The sequence below is a fragment of the Haemaphysalis longicornis genome, unplaced genomic scaffold, assembly GCF_048455015.1.
Source record: "Haemaphysalis longicornis isolate Haplotype H1 unplaced genomic scaffold, Haemaphysalis longicornis Haplotype H1 scaffold_2, whole genome shotgun sequence".
NCBI classification, from domain to species: Eukaryota; Metazoa; Arthropoda; class Arachnida; order Ixodida; family Ixodidae; genus Haemaphysalis; species Haemaphysalis longicornis.
This window is the reverse complement of record NW_027526295.1, coordinates 92,032,902-92,053,033: the sequence shown is the minus strand read 5'-3', so window position 1 is coordinate 92,053,033 and position 20,132 is coordinate 92,032,902. Positions and strand designations below refer to the sequence as shown.

At 44.9% G+C, this 20,132-nt stretch overlaps 1 protein-coding gene across 1 annotated transcript in view; it reads left to right on the top strand.

The window, feature by feature from the left end:
* Positions 1-11,336, top strand: part of LOC144168160 (uncharacterized) — a 29,697-nt gene extending 18,361 nt beyond the window's left edge. Inside the window, exons 4-7 of the mRNA XM_077697202.1 lie at positions 9,388-9,513; positions 9,652-9,986; positions 10,334-10,561; positions 10,848-11,336. Of these exons, the coding sequence (XP_077553328.1) occupies positions 9,388-9,513; positions 9,652-9,986; positions 10,334-10,561; positions 10,848-11,146 (988 nt within the window). The 3' untranslated portion in view covers positions 11,147-11,336. The remainder of the gene's footprint in view (positions 1-9,387; positions 9,514-9,651; positions 9,987-10,333; positions 10,562-10,847) is intronic.
* Positions 11,337-20,132: the final 8,796 nt, after the last annotated feature.

The following is a 20,132-nucleotide window of genomic DNA, read 5'->3' as shown; positions in this document are numbered from 1 at the left end:
CAGATGGCCCGCTGCTGTCGGCTTCTTGTGATTTCTCGGGGTCGGATACTTCAACTTCCGCATTTGTCATTCTTGGTGTCTTATAGCCAGCAGTCGAATCGTCAACGGTGTTTACCGATTGCTCTAGTCTCTCTTCACCCAGGAGAAACCCACCGTGCTCTGAGCAATCATTGTCCGCCAGATGGCACGAAGAATCCATGGCAGAACACCCAAGACATCCATTCTTCATTGGCAAGGTATCTTGCAAATTCAATGCTGGATTGTACTGGCATCTGTGATTTGGAGGGCCAACATTGCTCTTTCCTTTCGGTGTTTCCGTATTTTTCGGATCTATATGTTCACCCTTTCGTTGCTGTTGGAGGTCTGACCAAATTCGTGCTTTGACGGACGCTATGCTAGCTTGTCGGTTAGTTTTGGCATGGGTGATCTTCATTTCGAGTTGAACTTTCGCCGATGAACTATGTCCACGGTATTTTGTCCACGAACTATGAACTATGAACTATGAGCTATGAACTATGTCCACTGTATTTTCTAATTCTCTGTTAATCTCCGTCAAGCATTCGTTTTGTTCAGTCAGAGTTCTTAGAAGATCGGTCCACTCACCAAAAGGTGGTTGCTCCCCACGAAGCAAGTCTTCTGCCTTGCCGATCACATCGGTCAGTTGCTTCAGGACGATCAGCCGCCTTTTGTATAGAGCATCCATGGTCCAGTCCAGCGTCGCAGACGTCGATAGGGATGGGGATCGGACTCACGGGGCAAAGGTCGGCGCGATCAGTCCGGCAGGTACGCAGCCGCGAAGGCGCATCTTATTTGTGTCGGCGAAGGCGCAGTACGAATTGTTCTAGCTCAGTACTTCTTCTTCTTCGGCTGACGTCGATCTTTATCGACGGGTTCGTGGGTACGGTGACTTTATTTCTGTTCCCCAGAGGTGAGAAGGCGGTCGAAAGTAAGCCGAAATCCGCTCGGTGTGGCTCACCGCTGGAGGTCCGTTGTTCCCTGTTCTCCCGGCGGTTCGTCGCAAGCTCGCCGAACGTCGAGCAATAGGGTTTCGGCACTAAAATGTGGGAGAAAGGACAAGCGGCCGAGACCAGCTCTGATAAGTGCTTTAATCGAACATGATCATGATGATAATGATGGGCACGAGGGAGGCGAGGCGTCTTTTTCAACATGGGGTTGCGTCACGCGCATGTTTCACCTATAATTACGTGACGTCGTGGCGCCACCCGGTGCCTGCGAAGTATGGGTCACATCCGATAAACGAAACGATTGAGTTTATGCGTCCAGTGATGGAGATTTTGTCGAGTTCAACGGTGGTTCAGACTTCTAAGCGACCATCAAAATTTTGCCCCGACTTGTCGCGAGTTTTAAACACCCCCTCCACTCAGCAAGAGCACCGTGTAGATTTTGGGAAACGAATTGAAAACCTTCGTCGGCCTTTGAGGGGCACCGATGTGTCAGCGGATATGAATGTGTTGTGCGCACTTCTTTCTAAAGCGTTATTTGTCACGATGAAACTATGTCACCCCCCGCCGGCAGTCAAGGCGTTTACACTGTGGTGTTGGTATGCACGAAGCTCGGACACACGAATGGTTCGGATGGAGTGCTCGCCACGTACTTTAGTATTTTTTCTGTCCACGTTGCTAGCGAAATAAAAACCAATTCATTCCCATCGTTTTGAATTGAAGAGAAAACAAATCTAATGTTAAAAAAGTAACATGCAAATGCGGATGTTTTGCATCGTGTCATGTCCCCAAACCCAACCGCACAACTGTTGCTGTGTTGTGCGTGTTATCATTTTGAATCTGTTGTTTTTGTGTGTTTGGGTTTTCCTGCGTTTTTTCGTTCTCTCTCCTGAGGGCAGTCGCTAACCCGGAAAAACTTATTCATCAAGTACAGACCGGTCAACTACATGTAGCCTTCCACTACCTCTGCTATTGCAACCTGCATGAATCCTGATGTCATGGTCCTCGGCGTCTCCATCTTTACTATTAAAAATCAGAAAATAAAAAGTTCCTGGCCGTGATCTCTCACAAGAGTTTTTCATGTATGCGGACGATGAAATACTGTGTATGTAATTTATCCGATATGTAGCAGAACTTTTAACAGAACGGTCAACGTCTGCTTAACGAAAATAGTATCAAAATACAATGTCAGTAAATGTCGTTGAAAGGAAAATGTTCGTAGCGCATATATTTAGGAAAATGAAGCTTAGAACGAACGAGGAATTGGTGACACGAGGTTTCGTTCATAAGTGGGCTCATAACGAGTGCTGTAACTAATGAGCAGTGTAAGTCCCGCTCTGACTCCCATCTTGTTATTGCTTGGAGGACTTCTTACTTGGGCTGACAAATGTTTTCTCTTTGGCATATAGTGAAAATTGACAAGATATTTAGCTTATATAGCAAAGATGTTTGGATGTTTAGCAAAGTTGGATATCCACCTCAATGCAGCCGAATGGCTACAAAGGAAAGCGGTGGTCCCGGATTAGAATCCTGGAGCCGGGCGACTTTTTCTTCACCGACAAGTTTCTGAGAAAGCTGTATAGCTTTTCTTCGAAGCCGTATTGCTGCATTGAGATAAATGTCAAATTTTGCGTCTCAGAAACGTACTCCACATGAGGAATTTCCCCTAATTCTGGTCTATTGACACCTGTCAATCACTTGGAGTTGGTGATCAATTCGTTCCCGCTCTGCAGACGACTATCTTCCTGGTTACCTCAGCAGGTAGCCACTTCTTCGGTTCAGCGGTGGTCCCAAGTTCGAAACCTGGACCTGGAAAAATTTTTCTTCAACAGCAAAGTTTCTTAGAGTGCTGAGAGCTTTCTTTTGAAGCCGTATGGACGCGTTGTGATGGATGTAAAACTTCTCTTCGCAGAAAGCACCTCCACCTAGGGGATTTCCCCTAAATCTGGTCGATAAAATAGGTTCACTACTTCGAGATGTTGATCAATTCGTCCTCGCGCAACATACTACTAGCCCTCTGGCTAGCTCCGCCGATAGCTCGACAGCATCGGTTAAACTGTGTCCCGGGTTCGAATCTTGACCTAGAAAATGTGTTTTTCAACTGAGAAGTTTCTTAGATGTGTGGCTGCATTCTGGTGGATGTTATACATTACTTTGCAGAAACGTACTCCATGTTGGGAATTTCGCCTAAATCTGGTGGATTGAATATGCAGGTCTTTCTATGGTGAGCATCGTTCTTCACTGCTGTCTCCACTCTCGTCGCAGTATAGAGTAGTGTGAATTCTTGGGTTGACGATGGCTACCGGCTAGAGCCATCAGTAATGCACCCGCTTCTCGTCATCCAGGACCACGGACACTTAGGGAAAAGTACAATGCGATGCATGCTTTGATGTGGTCTGTCGGGAAGTGCTGCTTTGAAATTCTGGAGAGCTGTTTTTGTGTCTACAATGGTAGACGCATTACTCTACAGGCCTCTTCTGGCAACATATATCGCAGGAGTGTGTTGTGTGGTGCCAACACTTGCCTCTTCAAACCACTGATAGAAAGAGATGCAGCAGAAGCGAGTTGATATGGACAGTGATACAGGCGACCCGGCAAAGAAAAATCCTGCTCCCGAAACGTCGATTCTTGCCCGTGAAGACAAGGCATGTCGAGAGAAGAGCAACCAATGCATGTTCAAGCAGCTTGGTGGTACTAAAAGTTTCATTTTTAACCTTCTTTTTTGATTTAATGTCTTTTGCTGCATTTGTTAAGTCAAGAGAAAGTTCTTTTGTTCGCGTTTCAAGCTTAATATATCAGGCCCCGACGCAGCGTTGTTTGCCGCAGAGAGGGCCTTCTGTTGTTTTGCGTTTGACACGGTTCGCTCCGGATAACATAGAAAGGTCCTGTGGTTTTTGCTTTCTAGCAGTATTACAGCGTTGCTTGATCCAAGAGAGACACTGAGTCTGGTTTTAATGCGCGTAGAAGCCTAAAAAGTAACAAAGATTATCTTAATAATGGTCTATCCACTACGCCTAAACCTTTATGCCGCCGTGAAGAAAACAATATCAATCCTGCTCTACAGACAAACACTAAATATGAGTACATTGCGGACTTTTCTTCATACATTTTGCTCCGCATTGTCCAGAGTTATATTAAAACCTGGAACAACCCTTTAATGGTGAATTTGTTTCGCGGTCTTTTACAGATCAGTCTACTTAAAAACTTTATATTCAACGAAATAATAAACCTACTGAAATATTTTGAGTCTTTCTCTTAATTGCACAGATTTCACTCTTATAAACAACTACTTTACTCTGACATCATCATGCGTAGTAGTATGGATACAAATGTTCCATCTTATCTACATACGCTCCTAAATACGCACATACTAAATAAACTATCATACGACATATGTCATACATATAAGTAAACTGTCATACGACATATAAACTGTCGTAAATATCTACATACCAAATCAACAACGCCGTTTCTCTGGTAGTGGTGCTCGGTCTTACTAAAAGTGTATAGATACCCAAGCTTTTTTTATTTTAAAAATGAAGCAGCGGATATTGATGTTTTTCAGGCCCTTACAAAACTCCTTTTCTGCTCCAACTTGCTTGTCAAAGTACATATCATCAACACCCTTCCTGTCGAATTACGGAGCATTGCTTATCCCGACGAAGTAAATGTCACGGCCTTCCACGCACAGCAGCTGCTAGAGTCAATTGCGTCTGAATATAAAGGCATCATGATTGTAATGCCCCAATAGCAACACAGGGTTAAAACTTGGTCTCCAATAAAGTGAAGGAAGCGTATTGCGATATACTTAATTTGTTTTACCTTTAACGTCAGATGAATTACTGATAAATGAGCAATATATACAAACGTACAAAACGTAAACAAATATACAGAGTTTGTGCTCAGGTACAAACATTAGACCTTATTATACAATTATAGAGAATCCTTAAACAGACAATGAATATTGCGGTTCGAAATAATATGTGCGAGAAGGCCGTTTAATTTTCCGGGCGTGCTCAGTACAAAATTCAGTACAAATCACCCGTGAGAGTGCTTACTACTGCTAAATCAATATCTAATCAAATTAAGTCCAATGCCAATAAATCAATTGCAAAAAAATTCAAATCATTTCTGTCCAACTCCCTCCATTTCAATCAAATCTAATCCAAACCTAATTCAATCCAATCCAATGGTCCTCGCGCATTCGCAGCATGGCTTTCAACGAGTTCTCTCTGTCGCCCTTCTTTCTCTAGCCTTTTGGGAACCTTTTTTTTGTTTATGTTAACATTCTCTTAGCCTTTTCTTCACACCTGTTTTTATTTACACGGTGCGTGTGTCTTTCTTTTTCTCGCTCTCTAACCTTTCTTCAACCTTTTCTTTTGTTCCTGTTAAACTTTTGTGAACTTTGTGGTCACAGATGTTTAAATTTACACGATGGTGTGCCGTGAGAACGGTGGTGCTTCCCCCTCAGGTTCTTCACCTGTAAAAGATCATATTGAGGTCATAGGCCTCCTAAATAACCGCCGCTTTGGCAACTGTGTTTCTCTCACTGTATAGTGCATGCGGGAGTCTCAAGAGGCCATAGAATGGTCCTCTACAAGCTGCATGACAAAGTACGCTTGCGTCCGCGTCACGCTTCGGCCCAAGAAAAATCCTTTTAGACGACACCTTTCTACACCAGCTGCACTGAATGTACAAAATATTGTCTTAAGAAACATCTCTACGGCGCACAGCTGTCCTTCGCCCTGCATAACTCAAAAAAATTTAAAAAAAATGCACGAAAACGTATTTCGAGATGGGAGAGCCCAAATCCCTACCACGCTGCTCAGTTCACGCGGGACCGTCTACAGGAGTAGGGCAAGTTGGGCGAGTTTGAACGACATCTTGAACGGAACCAGCGCAGAAGGCAAGGCGACCGGGAGAAGAAAAGCCACAGTACAGCCGCTGGTCCGCCAACGTTGTTTTATTAGGTAGAAAGAAAATGTATATTCATAAGGAACCACAACACAAACAAATCAACGCAAAAAGCAAAAAAAAACATTGCGCACAGATGTGCGACCGACGCAAAGTGTACCAAACGCGAGCTGATTGGTGAGGGTAAAGGCCATTCACGTCCCCCGCAGATAAGAAACACTTGTGAGTGAAGCAACACATTCGCTAAGCTAACGCACCTTTCCACAATGTGGAAAGCTTCTAAAACTACACGTGTGATCTGCAGTCCGCGTTAAAACAAAATTTCAGTTCTTTGTAAATTGGGTGAGCAGCCACATTTGATACAGTGTGATGACAAACAGGATACTAGACAGGATACTGGCAAACTTTCACAGGAGACGAAAGTTCTAATTAGGAAACGGCAAACCAGCGGAGCTTTCGAAGTTAATCCATAAGCGTAAGGCAGCCGACATACGGAAGTGTAATATGGAGAGGATCGAATACGCTGTAAAGAACGGAGGTAGCCTGAAAGCTGTGAATAGGCGTCTTGGCGTGGGGAAAAATCAGATGTATTCACTTAAAGATAAGCAAGGCAATGTCATCAAAAATAGGGATAAAATAGTCACAGTGGCCGAGGCGTGATACAGGGATCTGTACAGTAGCCGGGACATCCAGGATAATGCCGAACGAGACAGTAGCTCAGAGGAGATAGACATCCCACCAGTAACGATCGAAGAAGTAAGAAATGAAAGGGGCAAAGCACCTGGTGAGGATCCGATAACAGCAGACCTCTTGACGGATGGCGAAGAAATTGTACTTGAAAAACTGGCAAACCTGTATGCGCCATGCCTAATGGCCGCAATGGTACCGGAACCTTGGAAGAACGCGAACATCATCCTAATCTATAAGAAAGGCGACATGAAGCACTTGAAGAATTACAGGCCGATCAGCATACTGTGAGTGGTCTACAAGATATTTACCAAGGTAATCGCTAATAGAATTTCTACAACCTTAGATTTCAGTCAACCTAAAGAACAAGCAGGGTTCTGTAAAGGTTATTCAACAATGAACCATATTCACACGATCAATAAGATTATACAGAAGTGCGCTGAGTATACTGATTCCCTTTATATAGCCTTCATAGATTACGAGAAAGCATTTGACTTGGTTGAAACCCTAGCAGTCATTCAGGCATTACGGAACCAGGGGGTAGATGAGCATTATGTAAGAATACTAGAGGATATCTACAATGGGTCAACAGCTACCATCATCCTCCATAAGAAGAGCAGTAAAATATCTATAAGGAAGGGTGCCAGGCAAGGAGACACAATCTCTCCAATGTTATTCACAGCATGTTTACAAGAAGTATTGCGAACGTTGGATTGGGAACAGGTGGGAGTAAGGGGTAATGGAGAATACCTCAGTAACCTCAGATTTGCTGATGACATTGCCTTGCTAAGTAACGCGGGCGACGAAATGCAAAGCATGCTTTCCGCACTGGACGAACAGAGTAGAACGGTGGGCCTGAAAATATTATGCAGAAAACTAAAGTAATGATCAATAACCTCGGGACAGCACAGCGGTTTAAGATAGCTGGCGAGGGAGTGGAAGTGGTAAGCGACTATATCTACTTAGGCCAAGTTGTGATCCCAGATCCCAACAATGAGGCAGAGATAATTAGAAGAATCAGAATGGGGTGGGGTGCATATGGCAGGCATTCTCAGATAAGGAATAGCAGCCTACCATTGTCGCTGAAGAAGAAAGTGTACGACAGCTGCATCTTACCGGTACTCAGCTGTGGGGCAGAAACTTGGACGCTCACTAAGAGGATTCAACTTCAATTGAAAACGACTCTGCAGGCAACGGAGCGTAAAATGATAGGTGTAACATTAAGGGACAAGAAGAGAGCGGAGTGGGTCAGGGAACAAACACGTGCTAAGGACATATTAGTAGAGATTAAGAAGAAGAAATGGACGTGGGCAGGGCATGTAATGCGAAGGCAAGATAACCGTTGGTCATTAATGCTAACAAAGTGAATCCCTAGAGAAGGCAAGCGTTGCAGGGGGCGGCAGAAAGTTAGATGGGCAGATGAGATTAAAAAGTTTGCGGGGATAAATTGGTCACAGTTTGCACAGGACCACGGTAATTGGAGAATAATGGGAAAGGCCTTTGCCCTGCAGTGGTCGTAGATAGGATGATGATGATGATGATGATGATGATGATGACAAACAAGAAGTGGCGGGACCCTTCAAGGATACATGATGCTCATGCAAGCGTAAATTAATGCAACGGCCCGCTTGGCTCCCATACGTTCGCCCAAATAACCGGGGAATGCTACAAAGAACTGCCATTGCGCAAAAAACATAGCGGTTTACATGCTTAACGCCACAGCCTACCACTTGTTTATGAGACATACACTTCCCTTTATTATCTACTCTGGCCGAAACAGAACGAAGGTTATCGCAGGTTGTTATAGCGACGTGCAAACAATACCACAACCCTACTTTCTTTAGCCTATGCGTAATGCCATCAAGGTAGCGAATGACAGCAACGTTTCTTTATCTATTGGCGTCAACTTCTTCATCGACGTTATTACTTCCAGACCTATACAATTTCAGGAGTTTTTCACATGTTCAAGTTACGAGGGCTTTTGGGAATGTTCCCAGCCTTAACTTTACCACTTGGTCGTCAAAGCTATTTCCCATTTTATGAAGACATGACTCTGTGACGGTATAACGCAAATATGATAAGGCGATGGCATTTTTCACTAGTTTTGAATGACCAGACGAATACTGCAGGAGTCAGTTAACAGACCATGGGGCGTACATCCAACAAGTGGGGCCTGTGTTAAAATGAACAGTAAAGTCTAAATACTTAATGCAACCTTCTTTCAGTGTTTCGACTGTGAAGCTAAGGCCAAGATCTCGTTCTTTAAAAACCTTTAAAATGTCTACCTGAGGCAAGAATCTGCGTCAAAAATAACCAAGTAATCTCCACATAACGAAAAACGTTCTACACAATACCCCCTAAATCCTTTTGAAGGGACCGGTAAACACTAGCAAGAAAGATATTGCTTACAATCGGGGACAACCGTGAATTAATACACACCGGACTTCTGCGCTTGCACCTCACAGACGTGATGTGTTAGCGAAGCAATAGAGAGTTTTAGCTGACCGTTTTCGACGCTCCGCTCCACTCCGATAGCAAGCGGGAGAGCTAGTGCGCATGCGCGGCGCGCTACGTCGCCAGCGGCGTTACCGGAGCGCGGCCCCGCTCCGCTCGCCGGGCTGTCTTAGAGGACCGTCACGGCAGCTCGCGCTCCTGTGCGCAGTTTCAAGATGGCTGCTCCTAGCGAGGCAAGCGCTACTACTGCAGTCCCTAGAATACTACCTGAGACGGCAGCGACGAAAGGGCGAAAGCGGTTCCGAGTAGATGAAGATATAGCGCTCCTGAAAGAGGTCTTGGTGGCTAATCCGTTCGAGCAACCGCAAAGGTGGGACGAAGTTTTGGCTAATGTGGAATACCTTGCCGCGCGACCGTTGACAATTCGTGGCATCCGAGAGAGGTTGAACCTGCTCATCGGTTACTTCCGTCGCAACGACAGAGTGAACCTCAGAAAGTAAGTTTCATTGCTCATGTTGCCGTTTCCTGAACTTCATTCCGTGATTTTGCGATAGGTGCATGCTCGCAGTGATGACAGCATGCATCAGCGGCCCGCCGTTCAGCACCTCAAGCGCTTCCGTTCTGTTTTGTACAGATCTGGCACTGAAGAGCAATACGGGGAGAAAGAGCGACTACTGCAAGATGTATCAGACCTTGCTCGGGAATTTTCCTACGCGCCGAGAACCATGCCGAGAACACAGCCGAGGAAGGGGAACGCTACGGCCCAACGAAAACCAACCGAGCTCCTGTTGGCGCAGCAAACGAGGGATGCCGCGCTGCCCACTGTGCGCGTCCCGCCGGCGGTGAGACAGCAAATTTGGAAAAGACCAGCTGCGCCGTTTGCACAACATACGGAAGCAGCCACCGTGGACGCAGTGTCGTTCGTGACGAGAGAATCCGCCCAGCCCTGTGACAGCCAGCAGATCAGAGGTAAGTGTAGTCTGCGTAGACGTTTATTTGGCTGCACTCGTGCGTGTGAATTTATTGAAATATACATCGCATGGACTGCTCCCTCTGGTCCATCCTTTCACTGAAAAGAGCTTGAATGGTTTTCATTTGGTTCACGTTTATTTTTCACCCTCACCTCACTTGGAAGTTTGCTAAGCTAAGCTTGTTATCACGTGATTGTAGCTCTTGTTTTGGTATCTGCGACGCTGCATAGTTACATATTTCGCAGTTTAGAAAAGTTCTCGAACTTAACTTTTTGTGCGGCAAAAATTTCTCACCGTGATCGCAGGCTTTACTTGCGCGTGTTACCGTTCCCGAATTTCATGCAGAATACTCATCTGGTGTCAGCGATCTGCTGCTGGACATGTGCAATTCGCACGAGCCAAGTGCACCGTCACCGGATGAAGGTGAAGCGCCACCAGCCAGCCAGGAGGCTGTGGAGTCAGGTGAAACTGAAGTCACGGCGGGTGGTACCACCCCGTCTGCAGACACCGCGGTTCCAAACTCTGCACGGCAACCACCACGAAAGCGACCTACCACACAAAGCCTGCCAAGAGGTGGGATGCCGAACAAGATAAATCACCTATTTGCAAGCGTAAAATAAAGCGTGTGAAGCAGAAGGTCTTGCCATACTATTGCAGCTGGATATATTACTTGAGTTATTTTTCTGCACTTTTTACCGCATGCGACTTGATATATACTCAGAAAATCAGTCTTATGCGTTTTCGCATTGTGTGTGTTGTGGCCATAAATTAAATTGAAGACAAGTGATCTCGTGATATTGGTTGCATTTTATTTAAAAGCATAGAAAACAAGTACCTTTGCCATGTTTATGCCTCGCAGGGCTTCGAGGGCTACAAACGCTTGGTATGATGCTCCTGGAAAAGCGTGAGGTGAATGAGTTTACAATCAAGCAGCGCGAACTGGACCTCCAAGAGCGAAGGATGGCGCATGACGAGGAACGGCTTGCCCTAGACGAAAGGAAATTAATGCTCGAGGAGAAGAAATTCCACATGGAGGCGTCTTCCAGGGCCCAGGAACACAAGGAAATAATCCAGGAGGTGAAGAAACTGTTTGAGGAACAAGAAAAAAGGATCGAGGAACTTGTTAAAGAGAATCTGAGTTGCTTTTCGAAAGTGTGAGTGAAAACATATAGCCTCTTGTTAATCTAATCTTTGTTGCGGGTGTAACTACCTCCATTTTTATAGTTTCTGCGAAATGGCATTATATTTTGCGAAATTGGTGTAGTTAAACTTCATTGCAATATGTTTGGCCAAATTGTAGGCCTTTGTAAGACTACTTTTATGACTGAAATAAAACTGCATATTTTTAAAGTGGCATCTTCAGTGTCCACGTACCTTCTAGTTGATCCTGGTGGTGAGGTAGTCCTCCAGGCAGGGTGGGTCAAGTTCAAAGTACTGCGAAACCTGAGATCCGTAGAGGGAGGTGTGGCAGTTTGCCAAAATGGTGCTGACCCTGTACATTTGTGCTAAGTTCTGCTTGTAGAGCTTCTGGTTTTTTCTAAAATCCAGGAAAGCAAACAGCCCAGCAATTTTCCCAAACCCCCACTCAACCGCCTGCCTAACACGGCTCATCCCCTTGTTAAAAGCGACTTGCTGCTCGTTCAGATGCACTCCGCCGTATGGTTTCAGCAACAGCGGCCTCAAAGGGTACGCTGGATCTCCATAAAGGCAGTAGCTCTTCTGATGGACCAGCTTCTCAAGCTTCCCGTACAATTCGCTTTCCCGAAGAATACCTAAAAAAAAGGGAAAATGAAGTAAAGGTAAGTACTCCAGCTAAGTTATAAGAACCTGTTCTCGGGGTCGTGCAGTTGGTTTGCATTGGCTAAAATATTTGCATAGAATACAGTAACAGAAATAATACAACCGTTTATGGGCTCCATGCATTGCTCTGACGAGTAGGCACTAAAGCTCATAGGGTGTAAAAAGTGATAACCGCGAACTACCAGTTACACAGAAAAAAAACATTCAGAAAAAATGGGACTACAAGTGCGACAGCGTGCCATTAGGAAATAACTCGCCAAATTTTCTTCTATCCTGCAGGGATGTGAAAGGAGACTCAAGAATATTTGCAAAAAATCAGAGACGTATATAGGAAGTATAAATGAAACGAGAGGCATGATTTAGAGAAGGCGCAACAGTAATATAGTAATTTTTGGTACACGTGAGGGGCTGTTGCAGATATACATTTTTTTATGCCAGCTAAGAGTACTTACCTGCGTCATGAAGACTTCCGGGAAAAGATCCATCCAGCTCGCAAATTATCCCGTTGGGACACATAATAGCTTGATATTTTAAGGCATAGAAGCGTTTGTGACCGGAGAAAAAAGGCCTCTGATCTCTTGACGGGCGGCACATTGCACGTGCAGTGCCGTCAATAAACTCCCAGCAATTCTTGAGCGGCGCTCCCTTTGAATGCACCGCCTGCAAGGCAAACTAAAGCATGTTAAATAAGAATCTAAAAAAAACGGTCAAAGTATTTCTTTTACCTGTGAAAAAGCTTCTAATGCGGTAAGGTCGAGCCACACATGGCTGTTCAAGTCATGAAGCAGGTGTGCGAAACTGTCGTCGATGTGGGCCAACACTTTGTTCGTAACACTTGAAATCACTGAATAGTGCCGCCCAAACGAACGCTCGAGGTCGCAGAGTCTGTTGGGGTAGGCCAGCCGGCGCAAAGTGAGGCACAGTGCCTCATGGGCAGGCACAGGGACCCTCTGTGCACTGTAAATGACCTCGGGTAGGAGTAGGGCACGTTCCAATCGCCTGGCGTGATCCTTCTCGAAGCGAAAAAGGGTGCGGAACACACCATCGTCCATCGCGTTGCTGTCGAACAAGCCGTGAAAAGAAAGCGGGTCTCGTCGTTCGGCGGAGAACACTTCTGTGCAGAGGAGATCTACGATCTCGTCCCATTTCAGTGCGACGAGAAGGAACGGGTCCTGGAGAATGCTGTGAGGCTGAGCCATCCTTACGATCACAAGCAAAACACGCTGCCCGAGATGCTCGCCCTTTTTTCTGGCCCCAAAACAGCCAGACTTGTCTTGGCTATTCAAACTTGAGCAGTTTTTTGTTTAGTGAACTGTGACCCCAGTTCAGCTTTTGTGACTACATTATATGCGAAGGAAAAAAATAGAGATAACGTATTTTGCTTCATTTGAATGGATGAAAAAGCATTTCTTGTATTTTCGTTTGCATGACTTTCTGCTTTACATTCCCAGAGGGCACGGCCAGCAGCGCAAATGTTCCTCGCTCAAGAGCGATAAGGTTATCGGTTAGCTAAAAGCGTTTCTGCTGCTGACGCTCCGGTTCCGCTGCGCGTGCCGCCGATACCGGAGCGGACCGTCGAAAACGGTTAGCTAAAACTCTCTAATATCTAAGCAATATCTACACATGTTGGATGTACGCCCCGCGGTCTGTGAAGCCACTGCTGCACAATTCGTCCGGTCATTCAAAGCTAGTGAAGAATACCATCGCTTTGTCATGCTTGCGTTCCGCTGTCAGAAAGTCATGTGTTCATAAAATGGGAAATAGCTTTGAAGGCCAAGTGGTAAAGTTAAGGCTGTCCAGATTCCCGGCAGCCCCGTTATACTTGTACATGTGAAAAACTGATTGATTGATTGTAGGGTTTAACGCGCCGACGCAACGCAGGCGATGAGGCGCGCCGTAGTGGAGGGCTCCGGATTTATTTTGACCACCTGGGGATCTTTAACGTGCGCCGAAATCTCGTACACACGGGCGTTTTTGCTTTTCGCCTCCATCAGAAAAGCGGCCGCCGCGGCCGGGAATCGAACCCGCGACCTCGTGCTCAGCAGCGCAACGCCTTAGCCACTGAGCCACCGCGGCGGGTACATGTGAAAAACTCAAGATAATGTTTAGCTCTGGAAATAAGAATGTCGATGTAGAAGTTGACGCCAATAGAGAAGGAAACGTTGCTGTCATTACCTACCTTCATGGAATTACGCATAGGCTAAAGAAAGTAGGGTTGCGGTACGGTGTGCAGGTGGCTATATCAGCCCACAATAAGCTTTGTTCTATTTCCGCCAGAGCAGATAATAGGGCGAAGCATAGGTCTTTTAAACAAGTGGTAGGCTGTGGCGTTAAGCATTAGAACCGCTGCGCGTCATGCGCAACGGGAGTTGTTTATATTCCCCTGCCATGTGGGCTGATGTATGTAGGCCAAACGGGCCGTTGCATTAGTGTAAGCTTAGGTGAGCATCATTTATCATAGAAGGATCCTACCAGCTCTCATTTGGCACCACACTGTACCGAATTTGCTGCTCACCGAGTTTCCAAGGCACTGACATTTCTTTAAACATGAACGACAGATCACACGTGAAGTTTTAGTAGCTTTTCACATTGCAGAAAGGGAGGACACGTGCGTTATCCAAGCGAGTGTGTTGCTATACTCAAAAGAGTTTGCTTATCTGCGGAGGTAGTGATTGATATTTTCTCAAGCATATCAGTTCGTTTTTGTTACATTTTGCTTCGGTAGCTCATTTATGCCCAGTGTTTTTGTTCTTTCTCGCTTTTCATTTGTTTGTGTTGTGATTCCTGATGCGCATATAGTTTCCTTTCTACCTAATAAAACTAAGTTGTTAGACCAGGGGCTGTGCTGTGTGTTTCTCCTATCAGTCTCCGTGCCTTCTATGGTGGTTCCTTTCAAGGGAACGTCTAAGCGCTTTTAAAGACATCACCAGGTATTTCCTCCTCTCCCGCCGGTTGTATCCCGCCGATTGTATCTCTTACATAAGAACAAAGTCACGTATGGCGCCAACTCCAAGTTGCAATCTTCACCGATCCGTTCAACATGACCCATATTCACCCCAGCCTTTACTCAACCTCCGCGTGCCACTATACTTTTACGGTTTATGGTTACGCGAGACGTACATTTTCCAGTCGCTGTGACAATGTGGACAGGTGCAACTTATACAACTTATAGTAGCTTTGTTCAAATTCGCAACAAACAATCCGCTGTCATTGAGTAGTCTGCTCCTGCGTGTATCAGAGCCACTAAGTCATGACAACGACAAATATTTGGATGTCAAAGGACGCAGTCATGAAGGCTCGTGCGGAATCATGGCAGTCGGCTCGCGTAGATCGTCGTCGTGTTCTTTATGGCAGGATCTGTCACGTTAAACAGGCGCTAGAGGTTGTGGCTTCCTTTTCGGCTTTCGAGTCAATAGTGATAATCGGAATTGGTCGGTGGATGTTTTTTGGGGGTTGATCTTCGGTGCCTCGTTCGGAAATTGGAAGCTTTGTTCTTGTTCGCCGTAATGAAACTTAGCGTCTTTAAGCTGCTGTTTCTAGTTTCCTGGCGTTGGGTGCGTAATCTTCCCCATGGGAAGCCAACATTGCTGAGGCGCATAGGCGAGACGTATGTATAAGGCGACGGAGCACGGTTGATACGCGCTGGCCCTTGGCTGGAGCTCGACCGTTATTGTCGGTATCAGTCAGAAGCTGGCCAGGTATAGAGTGGAGCACTAACAGAGAAACCTCGCGTCCGACACGTTTGTGCAGGAGCAGCGACGGTAGATGTGAGCAGCTTCTCCACTGTGGTGGCTCAGCGGCTTGGGGTGTTGCTCCCTTGGATATCGGTAGCGCAAAAAAGGACGGTGGTAAAGAGCCTCCTGGGATGATGTACAGCCTTGTGAAGTTGACTAGCAGAGGGGAAGGAGATCGGGGTGGTTCTGGGAGCTTAGAAGTGCGTTGTTGTTCATTAGTTATTATGCGACTTATAGGAGCTTTAACAGCTGGTTTTACAGCTGAAGGAAAAAGCTACCGCAGCTACTTCGTCACTACTATAGGGTTGGTCCCCGGAAATGTATCCTTTGCAATCCGCCTCCTCTCAACGAAGTTCGAATTGGGTGTACCAAAATGATAGTGTACTATTGTTCAAAACGCATTTAGCCATAGACCGAATACCGCGCCCGGTTTAAAAAGGAACTTATAAAAATTTTTCATGTGATTTTTTGTTAACGGTAAGTAGCTAATGACCTATTTATTAAGTGTCGAAACATCACTTGCTACAGCACGTGGCTGTTGTTTTATTAACGACATTACTACTGCGGCCAGTAGCACTTCCGTTTTCAGCGGGTTCCCCGAACGGCTGGATTTGGTATACGCAAAGCGGCCACCTGCCTGCCGGACAGCTATTACACAGCAGTGCTGCCATAGCAGTGTAGATTCCGCATCGGCAGCAGTTTCTGCTAATGCCCTAACGTACTAATCTCGTCAGCCGCTGAATCAAAAAGCGATCGTGGCCGTGATTCAGGCACCGCGAGTTTAAACTGCTGCCGCGGCTAGCGAAGAACGCGTGATGCTCGGTACTGTCGGTGGGGAGACGCGCGCTCAAAGCAGCCTGCTAGTCTGCTTACAGGTCTGCATCTCCGTATAATACCGTTGCGAAAGCAAAAGCTTTGATTTATTACTGTAGAAGAGGAATATAAAGGTTGAAGAAACGGCTTTGACGATGACGGTGATGAATGTCACCAGCAGCCTAATCCTAAAAAGCCCGACTCAGACACTCTCATGCAAAATGGGCGTACCAATATGCAGTAGGATGTTGTTGTAGAAGGTGGAAAGAATAGCTTTCCACATAAGGATTTCTCCATCACGATTCTGCTCTTCAAGAAATCAACGACCTGTCATTTATATTCGACCGTCTGCTTTTTGTACTGAGGAGTATTGTACGCATTTAGTTCTTGTATATTTTCAATTGTTCAATAGCGATGTAAGGAACTAACTGCATGCTTGACGCTACAAAATCATGATTAGAATGCCAACTTTCTTAAGGTTTCTAGCCCTTCCTTAATTGCAAAATAATTTAAAGACACTTAACAATAGTGGCAATGTGTTAGCTGAGAGGAAGGGCGTGTACTCCTAGCATAATATTTAATACAAATCATACAGCCAAAATTACCTAATTCTTAAGCATGCATGAGTTACGCAAAACCGAAGAATTGTAAATTTATGCTTCAGAATAAAGACACCAGCCTTAATTAACACACCAGTTTTAAAACATATCACCAGGTGTTTTCCACTGCCTAGTAAATACAGAAAAAAATGTTGCACTGGTGGATTTGTGATATGTATTGAAGTTTCAATTGCCGGACTAGGAATTATGCCAGAAAGATGCCACCTATGAATTATGAATTATGCCGGCCTATAGAAATATGCCAGAAAGTCGGAATGGGTGTCCACACACTACATTCAGACCACACCATACTTCTGCCACTAAAGTGAAAAATTTTTAGTTGAACAGTCACCCTGTTCCGCAAGCCGTAATTTGGCCTTATAGGAAAAAATAGAAATAAAATCCAGAGCACTGTGAGCGCGCGCTCCGCCGCGACAGCCGAGTCCACGGCTTGCGCAGTGGCTTCACCAAAAAAAAATCCAGCGCTGATGTCAAGTGCTTACCGCGCATGTAAAAAAATTCAGTGCTGATGATAAATATGAAAAGGCACTCTGCTAGGGAGAGGTCACCGGGGCCGCCGGATTCTCGAGAAGCCATTATGAATACGTGGAAACATACCTACGCATCTTAGAATGCTTCCCGAGGCTACTTGCAGGTCCCGACACCCCTGCCTCGAGTCTATGACGAGGAGCTGGTGGAATCCTATAAGGCTCAGAATGACTTTGGATCCATCACTCTCTGGAAGACAAGCACCTCTTCTATGCATACAACAACGATTATGGGGACAGCAACAGTGCAAATAAGCAATGGTACCGAAACTTATCTACGTGTCCGGTAATGCTCACCAACAACAGCTTCACTATTCAAGTCTTGCACGTGAGTGCAATATTCTTTGAGTATGTATACATAATTCCTGATCAGTTTTTGGCAGATAAAAGACCCATGTACCTATCTGGGAGAAACTTTAAAACTCCTGAATCCGAGAAGCTTAATACGGATTGTGCCTTTGCGATAACAAATAATGCTCGCAAGAGGATTCGGCACGTTTCTCAAGTGTACTACATCCACCCCAGCGGATCTTCTACGTGGTACGTCCAGCTGTTTTTGCAAAAGCATTCACCTAAATGCTGGTAATCAGAATGAATATTACTTCTGAATGGACATTGGACAAGCACAGTGACAAAGGATAATACCTTGAGACCATCGATTTCCTTTTATTTTCTGAGAGCAGAAAATCAATTTTGTTTGGATGAGCAGGCGAAGCATAGATAGGCTTAGAATATTTACAAATGCGCAGGTAGGTATAGCATCCACGATAAATAAAACGCGCGCCAGGCTACCCGTACGGAGCAAGCGTATTCTTCCTAACTTCTGTGACCTGAGTGAACCGGCGGAAAGCACATACCTTATTTTTGTTTTGTGCTTCTAATAGCACCGTAACACGCCCCTGTGGCGTTAAATGCCGTTCCGCCAATTAATATTATGCCATAGCAATAACAAAAATTTTTTGTTGTTAACAATTACATTATCACTTTGGTTAACTTATACTTTCTTCGGATTTTGCATAACTTACCCTTTATTTGGGCAATTGTATGTTTGCAATACCTGTCATATTAGCCGTAATCTGCTCTGATAAAGCCTTTAAAATAAACTAATAAATCGTTTGTAAAATACACTTCGTTAAGTGCTGTTTCATATTTTTAGCGTCATTTTTTTATATCAACCATAGTGAAAAAATTATATCCTATGGGCTGTGTTGTATATCGGCATTCTTAGAGCTGGATGTCTTAGTGCAATATTGGCCGCGTAATTTATCCGGACATTGGGGAAATTCCTCTGCCCCTAGCCATCATGTTAGTTGCGTGGCGCAACTATTTTTTGCAAATGCTGCCCATTATCCTGCGTCGTCATTTTTTTCACTTAAAGCTAATGAATCTCCTGTCAATTTTGTTCCCTTAGTCTCAGTGCTCATTTTGCTTGCGTGGTCTGACCGTTACTATTAGCAGAACTCACATTGCACAATATTCTTATATAGATTGCATTCCAATAATGTTTATATTTGCGCGGTGCCGTCTTAAACAGTGCCATCGGAGCAGCACAGGCTCTCTAATTACAGTGGCGATGTGGGGAATCTCGCTAACGTTAGCGTGCCAGACGACGTAACGAAGTGAACGATGAAGGCCCTTCTGCCGGTGCACCAACTTTGTTGCCACTTTGACTCGCCGTGTACTCAGTGGAGCGTATTCATTAAAAGCTCTAGAAAGAGCTTTTAATGAATACGATGGCAATACTGTAGTGTCGTGAGAAAGCTAGAAAGCTTTCTCAGAGCACTACAGAATTGCGGACGTTTTCTACCAATATATCTTTTTTAATAGGGAGCATTAGTTTTATATTTTATGGCCTCTCTAAACGTACTTTTGTGACTAGAGATGCGATAAAGGATGGACAATTCCTTTAGCCAGCTAACAGAACACTCCGCTGCTGCCCAATCAACATTACGGGCTCAAGTACTTTGCAGAAATATCATGTCAGATTTTTTTAAAGCAGGGCTTCCCTTGTACAATACAGACGCGGCAGAAGTTCCGACCGAATAATATTGGGTGGTTTCGGAAGGCTTCTGCTTTTGGCAAACATCCTGCTCTTATTACGAAAAATTGTGCACGCCTATGTTTATTTCGGATGTCCTTCTAAAGGCACGTGTATGTAATATAAGCCTTTTAATATTTTGGCTCTCTAAAAGTGCAATTGTTTTGCGCTAAAAACCGAACTTTTTTAGTCCTCTCGGAGTAATATCAAGTTATAACAAGTAGCACAGTTTTGTCTATTAAGTACATGATAGAAATGTCGTTATTTATTGATGACACATTTCTAACGCTGCACTATTTCTACAGCTTGACGACATGTTTTGCATGACTCATGCGCATAACAATTACCGAACCTTCGCAGTCCGGTAAATAGGCTGGCAAACGTTTCCGTGTAAAATCACTAACATCACCATCTTTTACACTGAAATTAAATTGCTTATTTTTATTCCCGTTATATTAACAAAAGTATGTTCGTTCGGTTTTCAGGCTTCGCTTCAACAAAGATTTGCATGGCTATTCTGTTCCAGAAACAAAAGATGTGGATAACATATTTCAATCTCGTTATCATGGTAAGTTTTGAGAAGGGACATTATGCTTTTTGGTGTGTACACAG